We start from the raw sequence: 14,919 nt of genomic DNA, 5'->3' as shown, positions 1-14,919 counted from the left end.
TGAACTTGGAAAATCTTTGAGTTAAAATATTATTTCTGCCTTTTAAGCTTGAGATAACAAAATTAAAACACAGACAAAGACAGGGTGATGAGAAGGTGAATGTGTAACTCTTAAGCAAAATATTAGATGGATTCATTAAAAAACAGACCAAGAAGCCCCCAAAGCTGGTGCTGATGGGCTTATGCTTGTAATCCTAGCTATTCAGGAGACTGAGACTTGAGGATCATGGTTCAAAGCCAGCCTGGGAAGGAAAGTCCTTGAGACTCTTATCTCCAATTAACCAATCCAACACCAGAAGTGGAGCTGTCTTTCAAAGTGGTAGAGTGCAACCTTTGAACAAAGAAGCTGAGGAACAGTGCCCAGGCTCTGAGTTCAAGCCCCATGGCTGACCAAAAAAATGAAAAAAAAAAAAAAGATGTTTATTCAGATGTCAACTCCTAGGTGTGGGGTGGTGGTGAAGTTTTAAGCTTCCCTGTGTTGTATTTTAGAAACTTATGGTTTTATTTTGAAGTGTGTTTACATTTGAAAGAAAAGGAATAAACCAAAGTTTTCTTACTTTTGTGTACTTAGAAATAGCTTGTTAGCAGGTCACTGGTGACTCATAGCCTGTAATCTTAGCTACCCAGGAGGCTGAGATCTGAAGATTTCAGTTTGAAGCCAACTGAGGCAGAAAAGAGCATGATATTTTTATCTCCAATTAATGATCAAATGTTGGAAGTGGATGTGTAGCTCAAGAGGTAGAGTGACAGCCTTCAGTGAAAAAGCTAACGAAAGAAAGGAAAAGAAATAGCATATTTTTTTTGTTAGAGGAAGAGAGAAGGAATGTACAAAAATGCATCTAGTTGATTAAATTTGTTCTTCTAAATAAATAGACTGAGTAGTTTTTTCTGCTTCTCTTCAGCTATTCAGAAATACAATGTCCTTCTCTCCTCTTGCTTGCTGTGAAAGAATTTAAGAAGACAAAAATACATTCTAAATTAAATGTCATTTGAATACCATTATAATTAGTTGTCTCAGATGATGTTTCCATCTGAAAGGTTTCTACCTTCAGTAGATGTGTAGTTACTATAAATGTATGTTTATGAATATTCTCTCACTTCATTTCAGCTGTTTAATTCAAACTCAGCAATTGTAAATGTTTGACTCATGTTTGAAGAGCTTGTTACGGTTTACTGGTGACTTTTTATAATTATTACTTTAGGACTTTGTGTTTTACTCCAAAAACGAACAGGAAATTCATATTTATTTAAATTAATCCTTTACTTTTTAATTCAAATAGCACTGTAGTAATCCATAGGCATTTTACCTTCTATATCAGATGGGTTTCTGAAAATATGAGATCATATCTTAAATACACCTTTTCCCCTCTCTGAAGCAAGTGGTTTTTACTTAGGATGCTTAAGTCTTTGTTTTTATTTTACTTGTCCTGGGGCTTGAGCTTGGGGCCTGAGTGCTGTCCCTTAGTGCTCAAGGCTAGTGCTTTAGCACTTGAGCTACAGCTCTACTTCTAGGTTTTTCTGAGTAGTTTATTGGAGACAAAAGTCTCACGGCCTTTTCTGCTTGGGCTGGATTCAAACCATGATCCTCAGATCTCAGCCTCCTAAGTAGCTAGGATTACTGTTGTGAACCACCAGTGCCCAACTAGATCCATATATTTGATAGGCTTAAAAAGACTTGCTTATTAATTAATTAATTAAACTAAGGTTGATATTTATTACATGCTATTAGATGGTACTTGTTCAATATATGTTCTGTCTCTGTGTGTGTGTGTGTCTCTCTCTCTCTCTCTTCATTATCCAGTAACTAGTGAGACTAATACATGTTCCTTGCCTACATTACTCAGCCTGCATTTGAACACAGGCAGTTGCATGGAGCAAGCGTGCTCCTAACTGCTTCCCACTCTTATCATAGGGCTGGACAGCTCTTCAGCACAGCTGAACAATACCAGGCCTCTAGATGGTGTAGGTCTTGGCTCTCAGCCTTCTCAATCCAGCTTCCATCTTCCAGCTTGATGACTGATAGCTAGGATTGAGTCTGTAGTAATTCATTTCCTTTGATGCCGGTTTTTACTGTAGATAAGGATCAAGTGTGTTTTATCCCCTTTACAACCTGGGAAACATACGAGAGAGGTCTTCATGGTTGTGTGGACAGGCTGGGTGTCAGCATTGTCGTACCTACTCTCACTGTCTTGCTTGCTGTCACCCCTGTGTCAGGCGAGTACTTACTGAGGGAGGGCACACAGGAGAAAAGCCATGTGGCCAATGGCAGGATGAATGCAGTTCTGCTAGGCAAAGGATGAGTAAACAGTTTCTTTTGAGTCAGAATTTTCTGCAGATGGCACATATGGTATTTCTGGTTGCCCCATTGAAGTAAATATTTGGAACAAAACTGGGACATATTGTTCCTCAGACTTTCTTAAGCTTTTATTTTAGATTAGTAGCAAGGATACATGTTTATGATATCCACACAGAATTTTGAAACAAACCCTGGAGACTTTAGATAGGCCAAATGTGAGAAAGAGAGCCTGATCATTGATGGTGGTTGCTGTTTGCTGACTCTTCTCCTTATCCTATGGCTTTGCTACAGTGAAACTCTGCTTGTACTCCACCTGGGAGGAGACATGGGTATAAATGTATCCTTAGGAATCTCCCAGTTATTGGAAAAGCAGGTTTTTTCCCCCCTATATGTACTGCTTGTGAATTCAAATGGCTTGTTAAGTAATTTCACTGGTAAAACATCAACAGGAGAGTAATTGGGCTCTTGAGTGAACTTCTAGGTTTATTGACATTCATGACAGTGTTATTACAGGCTAGGGTGCTAACTAATATCACTGTCCTCTGATTTCTGATGATCCTTCAGCTTGGCTTAGAATTTAAAGTGTGTATGCATTCCCGTATAGTCTTGGTATCTGATCACATGATTGCTGGTCAAAGTTAGATTATGGGCTTCATTTCCCCTCCTCTCTCTTCATTTCCTTCCCTTTCTTTGCACTAATTGGGATTGAACATAGGATCTTGTTCATGCTGTACCGCTGAGCCACACTCAGGTCTTTAGTGTTGTAGAAAGGTGCCTGTGGTTCGTGCTAGTAATCCTACCTACTCAGGTTGCTGTGATGTAAGGATTGTGGTTCAAAGTCTGGCAGGATAGTCTGGCTGAAAATGGAGCTGTGGCTCAAGTTGTAGAGTGCTATCCTTGAGCAAAAAGAAGCTCATGGTCAGTACCCAGGCCCAGAGTTCAAGCTCCAGGACCAGCAAGCAAAAACAAATTGAGATCAGGATCTCATTCTGTAGCTCAGGCTGACTTTGATACTTGACCTCTGAATAGCTGATACTACAAATCTGCACCACCATGTCCAGCTTTCACCATCCATTTTGAGCCTATAGAAAATGAAGAGTAATTTGTGGCTGCTATGATTTTGTGCTAAGCAACTTTTTAATATTTCAAAAATCAATGAGGGGCTTTCATTGATCACGTTTTAAGTGATGTAATGACACAGACCTTGACTGTGTAGCTTTTGCATGTTAGGGCTATGCTAAGCATTTTATGTTTGTGATCTAATTTAATCTTCATGATGGCTTTTAAGGGTCAATATTACTATTCCTTTTTTAAAGATTCAGAAATTAATGCTTAATGAAAAAGCTTAAATAACTCACCCAAGGTCACATGGCTAGAATCTAGTGGAGCTGGGGAAATGAAACTTGTTTTGTCTGGTTTCAAAGCTCAAGGAATAACTTGCCATTTCTTGGATTAGAATAAGCTATTCAAACAGTCAAAAATGCATTACAGCAGAGCTAATACTTAGGCAAATTTACTGTTATTAAAAGATTAAGGAAATAGCCTCTTACTTCTCCATACACCCAATGAAAATCTTGAGGCTGAAAGTAATGACTGCTGTAGTTCATTGTGATCAAAATAGATTTTCAGACCATGCACTTCTCAATACCTAGATAAAAGGTTATTTAGAAGCAATCAATGGGTTCCTATCTTCTTGTGTATTTGTTGCAACCTGCCACAACCGTGGACAAGGCAGTAATGGAGAGCAGACCGTGGGTGCCAGGTGGCAGCTTCAGATCCCAACGTTCCATTCACCAAGGTTTTTTTTATCGTGTTTTGTATAGGGAAGTATGTGTAGAAAGTAAGGTATAAGCATCAACACGTGGCAATAGTTTATATAGAAGCGGTAGAAGACTTTCTCATCTTGGGAACTAGAGCTTACAATTTACATAAACCTTAGTCTATACCCAGGCTCCCAGGCAGTTTAGGGTCCAAATAGCCCATATCCAGGATAGAAGAAATCTGAATTCCTGCAAACCAGAACTGATTGACCTTTCTCGTGAACCTTCAGCTTTCTGAGAGTATATGTTGGGAAAATGACCTTTCAGACTCCAAGTCCTTTTGGGGCTCCGACATGTATTTTTATTACTTATGAGCATATCAAATCCAGAGGACTTTTACAAACTACTGTAGCATTTCAGGGTACCCAGAATTCTCCACTCAGTCTCTTGGTCATATGTAATGAACAGTTAACATTTTAGGAAGGCTGAGGCTAAAGTTGCCTACTGTACATACCCAGAGAGAGAGTCTGCGTTGCCACATGTTCTCTATGATGAGATGAGCTCTTCCCTGATGTTTTCTTCTTTTATATTTTTGTGCCATTAATAGTGCATGAACACAAGGCGTGGGCACTACCCCTTAACTTGAGCCACATCTCTGTTTCTGACTTTTGGTAATTATTTGGACATAGGAGTCTTACAGATTTTCTTGCCTGGGCTGGCTATGAACCTCGATCCTCAGATCTCAGCTTCCTGCGTGGTTAGGAGTACAAGTGTGAGTCATTGACCCCCAGCATTTTATCAAGATCAGTTAATAGAGACTTCCCTCTGTTTATTTAATCTGTTTATTTAATCTGTTCCCCACATGGATGAACATTTAGCTTTCCCAACCTTTGTCAGTAAACTTACTGCTATAGTGACTAATGGGGACATGTGACATAACCTTAGGGTATGGGTTTATCTGGAGGATGTTTCCAGAGAAGGGCCTGGAAGGACATTTGCACCGTGACAATTCTGCCAGTTTGCCTTCCTGGACTTTGCTACTATTTGCTTCTATCATGTATTTCTCTGTGGCCTTGTAGACAGATTGTACACTCAAACTTTTGAATGTTTGCCAGGCTAATGGTTGAAAGATGGTGCTAAATGTAGTTTGAATCTCTGTCTTATGAGTATAGTTGAACATATTTTTTGTATGGTTTATGGACCATTTATTTCTTTTTCTGTAAACTGTTCATCTTGTGGCCCATTTAATAAAAGTTTTCAGTGTACATTTTCCCTCGTCTTATTACTTGGCTTTATTGGTGATGGGTAGTAGTTTGTTTGCTTCCTTGTGAAAACTTTTACTTTTTACTCTTTGCTGTTGTTGTTGTTTGAAACAGGAACTTGAAGTTGGTACTTGATGCTTTTGCTCATTGGTTAGCTTTCTACCAACTGAGCCTTACTTCCAACCCCAGCTTTTACTTTGTAGGTAGTCAAATTTATTGAGCTTTTCTCTTTTGGCTTTTAGTTTCAAAGTATTAGAATTTTCAGGACTACAAATTTTCTTCCAGTGATGCCTCCTGCCTTTTCAACCAATCCACTAAAGTGGGGAGGGTCTATGCTTTGAGCAGTGCATCTAGGTTTGTTTTTCAAGAGGCTTCTTGATTATTGAAAAATTTATCTCCAACAAGTAGACATGCCATCTTCATAGACGAATTATAATTTGGATTACATGCTAGGATAGAATAATATGTCAGCACTGTACTAACAAATGAGGTAGGTGCAATGCACTAATTCATGCAGGAAACCTTAAGCATTTTATTTAATAAACAATTATTGTGCCAGGTGCCAGTGGCTCACAACTGTAACCCTCGCTCCTCATATCTGAGGATCCCAGTTCAAAGGCAGCCCAGGAAGAAAAGCCCACCAGATTCTTATCTCCAGTTAATCACCAAAAGGCCAGAAGTGGAGCTCAAGTGGTAGAGCCAATAGCGTTGAGCAGGAACAGGGCCCAAGCCCTGGTTTCAAGCCCCAGGACCAGAACAAAAACAAGCACAAAACAATTATTGTATGCCAGGCATTGGCTATGGAATGATGAGTGGGAATGGATCTCTAGAGATTGTCCACAGATGAGGAGTGGAATCTCAGCGTGGTAGAGAAAGGCAGCTGAGAGGCTGAGAAAGCCCGAGAGATACCCTGGAACAGTCCCTACTGAGCTGCGATTGAGTGTTGAGCCGAAGGGTATGAGGCAGAGGGGGAGCATTCTAGGGAAGGAAGCAATGACAGGGTGTCAGGCGGAGGTCTGCGGGCCCATGGGGCAGGGTTGGGTTCAGCTGTTCTTCATGGCTATAGTGAAGAATAGAACATATAATTCAAGATGAAGGGCAGGGACTGTCAATGGCCATTGTGCTTCTTCAGTGAGAGCTTGTGGGATGTGGGCACACTTACACATTTGCCTTCTCCTTTCCAAGCAGGTGGAGGCCAAGACTAAGTTCCCACAGTAGTGTAAGTCAAGCATAGCCATGCTCTGCAGGCCACTTGTTGAGTTTTGACACCTGTTGCTTATTCTAGAGTACTCCAAGCTCCCGGAGCCGAAGTCTCACTTTGCTCCCCCATGGAACACCCAATTCTGCGTCTCCCTGTAGCCAGAGACACTTCAGTGCGGGGGCCCCCGGTGTTGTCACAATCACGCATCACAAGTCGCCTGCAGCTGCTCGAAGAGCCAAGAGTCAGTATTCCGGCCAGCTTCACGAAGTCAGAGAGGTAGGCCTTGCTCTCCTACTGGCCTAAGTGGCTCTTGGTAGTTGGGGACTGTGGCCATGGCCTGGCAAACTCCTCTTTTTTGTGTGTGTATGTGTGTTGGTACTGGGGTTTGAACTCAGGGCTCATACTCTCTCTTTTTTACTCCAGGTTGGTGCTCTACCACTTGGGCCTTATCTCCATTTTGAGCTTTTTGATGGTTAATTGGAGATAAAGAGTCTCAAGGACTTTCCTGTCCAGGCTGGCTTCCAACCTTAGTCCTCAGATCTTAGCCTCCTGAGTAGCTAGGATTACAGGAGTGAGCTACCAGTCCTTGTCGAGGGCCTGTTGTTTGAGGCCATGTCTTTTCACAGCTTGGAGCCTCAGTGTCTGCACATGTAAAATTGGGAGTGAAGCCAGCTTTGCCAGCTTTGCCAGCTTTTCGGGACATTGAGTATTTCCCAAGATAGTGCGCACAGAGCTCTTTAACCGTGCCTTGCAGAATTTATCCGGGTTGTTCTGTGACTTCCTGTGATAGCCTGGGAGGACATCCAGTTGGAGGTTGTGTGTCCTTGCTGTTCATGTCAGCTTTGGAGACAGCCAGTGCTGACTCGGCCATTTTCCCTTCAGCTGACTCCTGTCTGGGTTAGCTTGCTGTGTTCTTACAGTGATGGTGGAGTGCTTGCTGTGTCTCACAGGAGACTGAGGCGAGAAACCCAAGATCTTGTGTCTGCTTCAGTCAGTCCTTTGTTTGTAAATGTGATGAGTCAGGCAATGCCATGGCAGCTGACTGTCTTGGTCTGATTCAGAAAAGAACATTAAAAAAATCTTCTGAATTAAGGGCAGGACATAGCAGCTCATGCCTATAATGCCAGCTGATGGAGAGGCAGAGATCAGGAAGATCTTATTTGACTTAAGGAAATCTCCATCTTTTTTTTTTTTGGTCAGTCATGGGGCTTGAACTCTGGGCCTGGGCACTGTCCCTGAACTCTTAGGCTCAAGGCTAGCACTCTACCTCTTGAGCCACAGTGCCACTTCTGGTTTTCTGGTGGTTTATTGGAGATAAGTCTCATGGTCTTTCTTGCCCAGGCTGGCTTTGAACTTCGATCCTCAGATCTCAGCCTCCTGAGTAGCTAGGATTATAGGTGTGAGCCACTGGAGCCCAATAGAAATGTGCATCTTAATGACAGCTAGGTATGGTAGTGATAACTGTAATTCCAGCTACATAGGAGGTATAGTGGTCCAAGGCTGGCCTCCAGTAAAGAGTATGAGACCCTATCTGAAAAATAGTTCAAGCGAAAAGGGCTAGAGGTGTGGCTCTAATACTGGAGTACCTGCTTAGCAAATGTTGGGTCTTGAGTTCAAATCTAAGTACCACTGAATCAAACAATAAAACCAAAACTTCTGAGTGAAAGCTCTAGATATATACGAAACGTTTTCTTCATAGATTTTATGTAGCTCTAGAGGTGTATAAAATACTTCATAAGTTTTGTGTGAGTATACACATACATACACATACACACACTGATAAGAGATGATTATAGAATCAGGTTTCAGGTAGATCACTCATGTTGAAATAGTCTTAATGTGTAGAAAAAGAAAAGCTTCATATCCCTCCCTCCCTCTCTCCCTCCTTCACTTCCTCCTCCTCTCTTTCCCTTCCTCCTCCTCTCTAGTACAGGGCCTCTAGCTCTCCTTTGGCTTTTCACTTGAGCTACACATGTACTTCTGGTTTTGGTAGTTAATTGGAGATATGATCTCATGGATTTTTCTGCTTGGGATGGCTTTGAACTGAGATCCTCAGATCTCAGCCTCCTGAGTAGCTAGGATTACAGGTATGAGCCATGGGTGCCTGGCACTTTCTTACATTCTGGCTGTGGTTATTGTACATCTGTGTGTCTCACTGTTCCTTTTTGTAGCACTTTTCAGAGGCATTGCTGTGGAAGATAGAGTGGAAAAATTTCAAGTACAGACAAAATAAAACAGTGTCCTGTCCTCAGTGCTGTTCCACTTGCTGGTACCCGCCTCCAGCAGTTATTACTTGCTTTCCTGTTTCTCATTTGCTTTGGTTTCTATCACTGCTCCTCCATTCACAGGAACTGAATGCCTCTGTATATATCCAGTACATTTAAAACAACTTACAGTCTTTTATATATGCCTCATAGGAAATTATTTCTTAAGTTCTTTGGGACTATCACCTTAAACAAAAGGGCAGTTGGAGGTTTAGAGTTTGTTGGGAATTCTTTGTGTTCTATTTAATGAGTTCCATTAGGCTTGTTGTTATAAGTCACAATAGAAGGCCTTGAGAAGGTGCAGTGTTTATGTGTAGTGAGCTGTGGCCATATGAAGTCTCTCAACTTTTGTTTAGTATTCTTTTGTAGCTTCTTTAGCAGCATTTGATTCTACATAATACCCAAATCCTTTCGACCTTAAAAGTGTGTTATTTGTGTGTGTGTGTGTCTGTCTGTCTGTATATATGTGCAAAAATGCTTAATTACATAGGTATGTAGTGTAATTGTGTATTGCAAAAACCCAAACAGTAAAGAATATGTAAATGAATCATAATTCTACTTCCTTACAGGTAACACCTATTAAACTTGCCATGAATTTACTTCTGAATTTTTCTTTCTTATTAGTATAAAAGTGATGTGCAGAGGGATTGCAGTTACATAAGTTAGGTAAAGAGTACATTTGTTTTTAGACACTGTTACCCCTTCCCTTTCTCTCATAGTTTTTCCCTCCAATCCTCACCCACAAGTTGTATAGTTCATTTTCAACATAGTATGTCTAATGTACTTCTGAATTTTTTATGTAAGTATATGTGTAAATGATCTATGCACTATGATCTAAGCTTTTTTTTTTCTGGTTGGTCATGGGGCTTGACCTCAGGGTCTGGGCACTGTCTATGAGCTTTGTTTTGCTCAAAGCTAGCGCTCTACCACCTTGAGCCACAGTTCCACTTCTAGTATTGTGGTGGTTAAATGGAGATGAGTCTCATGAGCGTTTCTGCCTGGGCTAGCTTTGAAACTGTGATCCTCAGATATTAGCCTCCAGAGTAGCTAGGATTATAGGCATGAACTACTGGCACCCAGCTTGATCTAAGCTTTTTAAACAAAATGATTACCTATATACCTTTATTTTTCATCTTTCCCCCCACTCCTTTTTTTCCCTTATATTTTGAGACAGTCTTCATATGTAATCTAAGTTGGTGTGAAACTTGTGAACCTCCCTCCTCATCCTCCCTCCTGGCCTTGCCTTTTTAAATCTTTTTTTCTTTATTGTGTTGTTTTTCTCCTCTAGTTTCTGTGTATGTGAAGAACTCATTGAAATTTCTCATGGAGTTTTTTTTTTTTCTATGGTAAATAAGTAGGTAAAATATCTCTGCAGTTGATTTTGAGTCAGTGTTTGTGCTCCTGAGTGTCAGTATATATCTTCAGACAGTTGCCTTTATGTTGGTGACTTTTTCTTGTTGAAAATTTGTTTTGAGATGATTATTGAGATGAACATACAAATATGAGTTGAGAGAATTTTAGGAAGCCGAGCCACTCAATGACAGGTTGAAATGTTCACTTTTTGGTTGTCATTTCCACTCTGGACTGGGCAGGGGAGTTGTTTTGTGGGAGATGCCATCTTGTGATGTATCTAGATTTACCTGTGCATATCTTATTCGTGAGAGTTCTGTACAAATTATAGATCTTTCTAAGCTCGGTACTGACGGCTTGTGCCTCTAATCCTAGCTACCCAGGAGCCTCAGATCTGAGAATTGAGGCTTGAAATCAACCTAGGCAGGAGAGTTCATGAGACTCTTAACCCAATTAATCAGCAAAAAACTAGAAATGGAGCTGTGGCTGAAGTGGTAGAATGCCAGCCTTGAACAGAAAAAACCATGGAATAGCTTCCAGGCCTCGTGTTCAAGCCCGATGACCAGTGCGCGCGCGTGCGCGCACACACACACACGCACACACACACACACCATATCTGTTTTTAAATTCTCCTCTATTTATAATATAAATAGCCCAACTGTACAGCAAAGATAAACTTAGCATCATTGAAGGAATGGAGGAAATCATCACACATAAGATAGATGAGCCTCTGAATATCAGAAGAATAAGAGAGAAATACCCAGCCAAAGGCAATAGAACAAATACTATATGAATGCTATAGCAAGGGTAAAAAGGATAGGACAACTTGAAAGATGAAGTGGTTATTATCTAAAGCTTAAAAGAATGGAGATGCTGATGGTCAGAACCTGGTGTCCTCACAGGAATAGCTTAGGAGTTGGAAGCTGAGGGGTTGGAGACACTGCATTTTGGGGAATAGACATGTCCCCACCAGCAATTGGAGAAATGAAAAGTAAAGCCACTTTGATGGTGAAGGTATCAACCTATATGTATATGGGGTTCAAAAATGGTGGCTGGGTGGCATGTTGTCTCTTTACTACAGTTTGTTGATGTATAATAAACACAAAGCTGTGTGTCACCATTGACTCGTAAGTTCCTTTCTGGGAACGATATCTGGAGAACACTACCATTGTAGTCAGGGTAGGAAGAAAAAGAAAAAAGCTAATTTAGACCAAGCTACTTTTTTTGGGAGTCCAGTCGTGGGGTCTTACCTCTGGGCCTGGGCGCTGTCCCTCAGCTCTTCAGCTCAAGGCTAGCGCTCTACCACTTGAGCCACAGCGCCACTTCCGGCTTTTTTTTTCTTTTTGCTTATATGGTGCTGAGGAATTGAACCCAGGGCCTCAGGCATGCAAAGCAAGCGCTCTACCACTGAGCCACCTTCACAGCCCCCAAGCTACTTTTTTGGAGGGGTGCTAGTCCTGGAGTTTGAACTCAGAGCTTCTTGCTTGGCATTTCTCCTCTACCCCTTTTTGCTGGTTATTTAGAGATAATAGTCTTGCAGATTTGTCTGGTTCTAAACGGGAATTCTGAGATCTCAGCATTGATTTGGTGACATTGAAACTGATTTATAAATAGAATCTAACACATTTCAAAAATTAATTTGATCTGGGCACTGGTGGTTCATGTCTGTAATCCTCAGGAAGCTGAGATGTGTGAGCATCACGGTTTGAAGCCAGCCCAGGCAGGAAAGTCTGTGAGACTCTAATTTCCAATAAACTGCTCAATAAATAACTCAAAACAGTGGTTCAAATGGTAGAGTGCTAGACTTGAGCACAAAAAGGCTTGAGGTCAGTGCCCAGGCCCGAGCTCAAGCCCAGGACCTGGAAAAAAAATTGACCCCCCTGCTGCTTAAACATGTGATATGTGGAAGGTGCAACATACATTGTATTAAAGTTTGGCTTTTTTTTGTTGGTCGTGGGGCTTGAACTTACTCAGGGCCTGAGTGCTGTCTCTAAGCTTTTCTGCTCAAGGCTAGCATTCTCCCACTTTGAGCCACAGCTCCGCTTCTGGTTTTTGAGTAGTTAATTGGAAATAAGACTTGCATGGGGATTTTTCTGCCGGGGGCTGGCTTTGAGCCACGATCCTCAGATCTCAGCTTCCTGAGTGGTTAGGATTATAGGCGTGAGCCACTGGTGCCCATCTTAAATGTTGGCTTTTACGCTTTCATATCATTTTACTATGCTTTCACATGGCTTACAGGTTTGTTCTAGTTCAGTTGTTACAAGTGCGATACATTTTTTGTGATATTTTCTTTGGGGACTCAGGAGTTTGTGCTTGCTAGGCATTCTGTACTTGAGTAACTCGGCTAGACGCCCATTTGTTGTTGTTGTTGTTGGTTATTTTCTTTGCCCAGGCATGCCTAGACTGCAGTCCTCCTATTGTTTCTTCATGATGCTGGGATGACAGGTGAGCACCATTTTACCGAACCATTAGTCCAGATGGAATCTCATGAACTTTATATTTTCTTTTCCTGTTCTGGCTTAATATTGTGATCCCTCCTTTATTCCATTTCTCAAGTAGCTAGGATTATGTGCTTGATAGATTTTTATAGATGTTTGCTAGGTTTCTGGAAGTAAAAGTTCCTCTGTGTGTGTGTGTGTGTGTGTGTGTGTGTGTGTGTACGTGTGTGTACTGAGTGGTCTTTTGTTTGTGACATTGGAGACTTTAGAGAAATACTGTTAATACAGGAGGGGGACGTTTTGGATTCTGTAGCTTGTTGAAAGAAAAAATTGTGCAGCCTAGTGGTAATGGGTAGATGAAGCATAAATTTAGATTTAATTAAGCTTTCTTTGATAATTTACTCACAAGTAGGAGTTATTCTCTGGTAGTGAGATTCTTTGGCAGAGAGAGCTGTTTGTGGTACAGATTTATACTGGGTGAACTCTTGAGACAATAATTTAACATGGTTTTATTTATTATTTTATTTTAATTTTGTTGGTAATGAGCTCTTTCACTCAAGGTTAGTGCTCTACCGTTTTGGGCCACAGCTCCACTTCTGGTTTTCTGGTAGTCAACTGGAGATAAGACTCTCATAAACTTTCCTGTCTGGGATAGCTTTGAATTGTAATCCTCAGATATCTCCTGAATAGCTAGGATTACAGGAGTGAGCCACTGGCACCCGATTTTAACATGGTTTTAAATAAGCCTTTCACATTTTGTCATAAAGAAGATGTGTGTTTATGTCAGTTCAGCCAGGTGAGTTTGTATCTTTCCCCATGTTTACTTAATACAGGGAAGAGCTTTAACGAAGTTAGCACCTTTATACATGAATATGAACTCAATATTGTCTCCTTTTGGGTGATTCTGTTTGGTCCAGGTTCACATGGATGCTGTAAGAACTTGGTTAGAAACCTTGCTTTGTGGAGCATTTGTTGTGGGAGCAGTTACTGTAACCCATTTCCCTTAGTAGTTTTATTTCACTTAAATTTTTGTGCTAGTACTGAGGTTTAAACTCCAGGCCTCGTGGTCTTACTCAGCTTTTCTGCTCAAGACTGCCACTCTCACTTGAACCAAAACCATCACTTCTTTTTTCTTTCTGCCCAGAGTAGCTTTGAATTGTGATCCTCAGACCTCAGCCTTTTGAGTAGTTAGGATTATAGATTAGCTATAATTTATTAGGGTGCCCACCACCCTAATGACTTGTATGAGATGATTAAATTTATGATGGTGAGCTGTGCTGACAGCAGTGAATCAGACCCATCCCATGGCAAGGGAAAGCCAGTGGACTACCTCCACCAGTCCTTTGTGTGAAGAGAGTGATTCATTTTGCAAATGGCCTGAAATAGTTCCCCTGTAGAGTTTTGGGATAAATGATGACAACTCCGGCATGTATTTTTGGCAGCAATTTTCCATCTCTGCAAAGAAATCACCTTCAGACTTCAGTTTTCAGAAGTTGTAATGAGGAGCTTCTTGATTTCCAAATGTTTTTAAAGCAGAAGAGTGTTGTTTTCAAATGCAAACCCTACAGAGCCTTCTAGTGCCCAGAACAGGTGGAAATGGTGCTTGGTAACTTTGGAAGGTAAAATGGGCACTTGTAATGTTGAAGCATCCCAGATGAATAGTGAGGATTTGTGAGTTCTGGTTGTGAAATGGGAAACCAATGGCTGCAGGGTCTGGAGGGCAGTCTGGGATCCTGAGAACAGTGCGGCATGACCTAAGTATGCCATGCTAACAGGAAGAGAAGAGAAGTATTGGGGTCCTGTCCCTCAGCCGTCCCCACGTGTCTCCTGAGCTTCCAGTCTCCTGAGACATCAGTCTTGCAGAGCAGGCTGGGTGCAGGTGTTAAAAGATTTGTGAGGACTTGGCATACTTGATTTGAGCTGTCTTAAGTTGGTCTGAGGACTGATGGGCAGACTTGCTTCAAGGAAGCCTCAGCCCTGGATTTGAGGCCTTTGCAGTGAGTGACATCCACCTAGCCTGTCTGGGTGATCTGTCTTATGATTAGAAACTTGAATCACATCTCCTTCACCTCTTATGCAGATTTGTTTGACTGAGCAGAAGCTCTGCCAAGTTGGGAAGTCAAAAGAGAGTGACCTGAGACAACCACCTTGCCTAAAGTGGCCTGGGATATTGACCCTACTTCCACAACCAAGACCCCAAATGCTGTGCACCAGGGGCAGGTGCTGTGTTAACGCACAGAGACATAGCTTGTGCCTGACAGCTTTCCCTGCTCTCTGAAAGTATGGCTGAGATTCATGTTCTCTGTCAACTCCCAATGAGGACTCAATGAACTTACTGGCGTGGGTCTC

At 41.5% G+C, this 14,919-nt stretch overlaps 1 protein-coding gene across 1 annotated transcript in view; it reads left to right on the top strand.

The window, feature by feature from the left end:
* The window catches only part of Osbpl10 (oxysterol binding protein-like 10), a 166,585-nt gene that overhangs the window by 40,764 nt on the left and 110,902 nt on the right, over nt 1-14,919 (top strand). Inside the window, exon 5 of the mRNA XM_013028467.1 lies at nt 6,603-6,794. Coding sequence (XP_012883921.1) covers nt 6,603-6,794 — 192 coding nt within the window. The remainder of the gene's footprint in view (nt 1-6,602; nt 6,795-14,919) is intronic.

This window comes from Dipodomys ordii, unplaced genomic scaffold (genome assembly GCF_000151885.1).
Source record: "Dipodomys ordii isolate 6190 unplaced genomic scaffold, Dord_2.0 Scaffold110, whole genome shotgun sequence".
Taxonomy (NCBI): domain Eukaryota; kingdom Metazoa; phylum Chordata; class Mammalia; order Rodentia; family Heteromyidae; genus Dipodomys; species Dipodomys ordii.
This window is presented reverse-complemented; position numbering and strand designations above follow the sequence as displayed.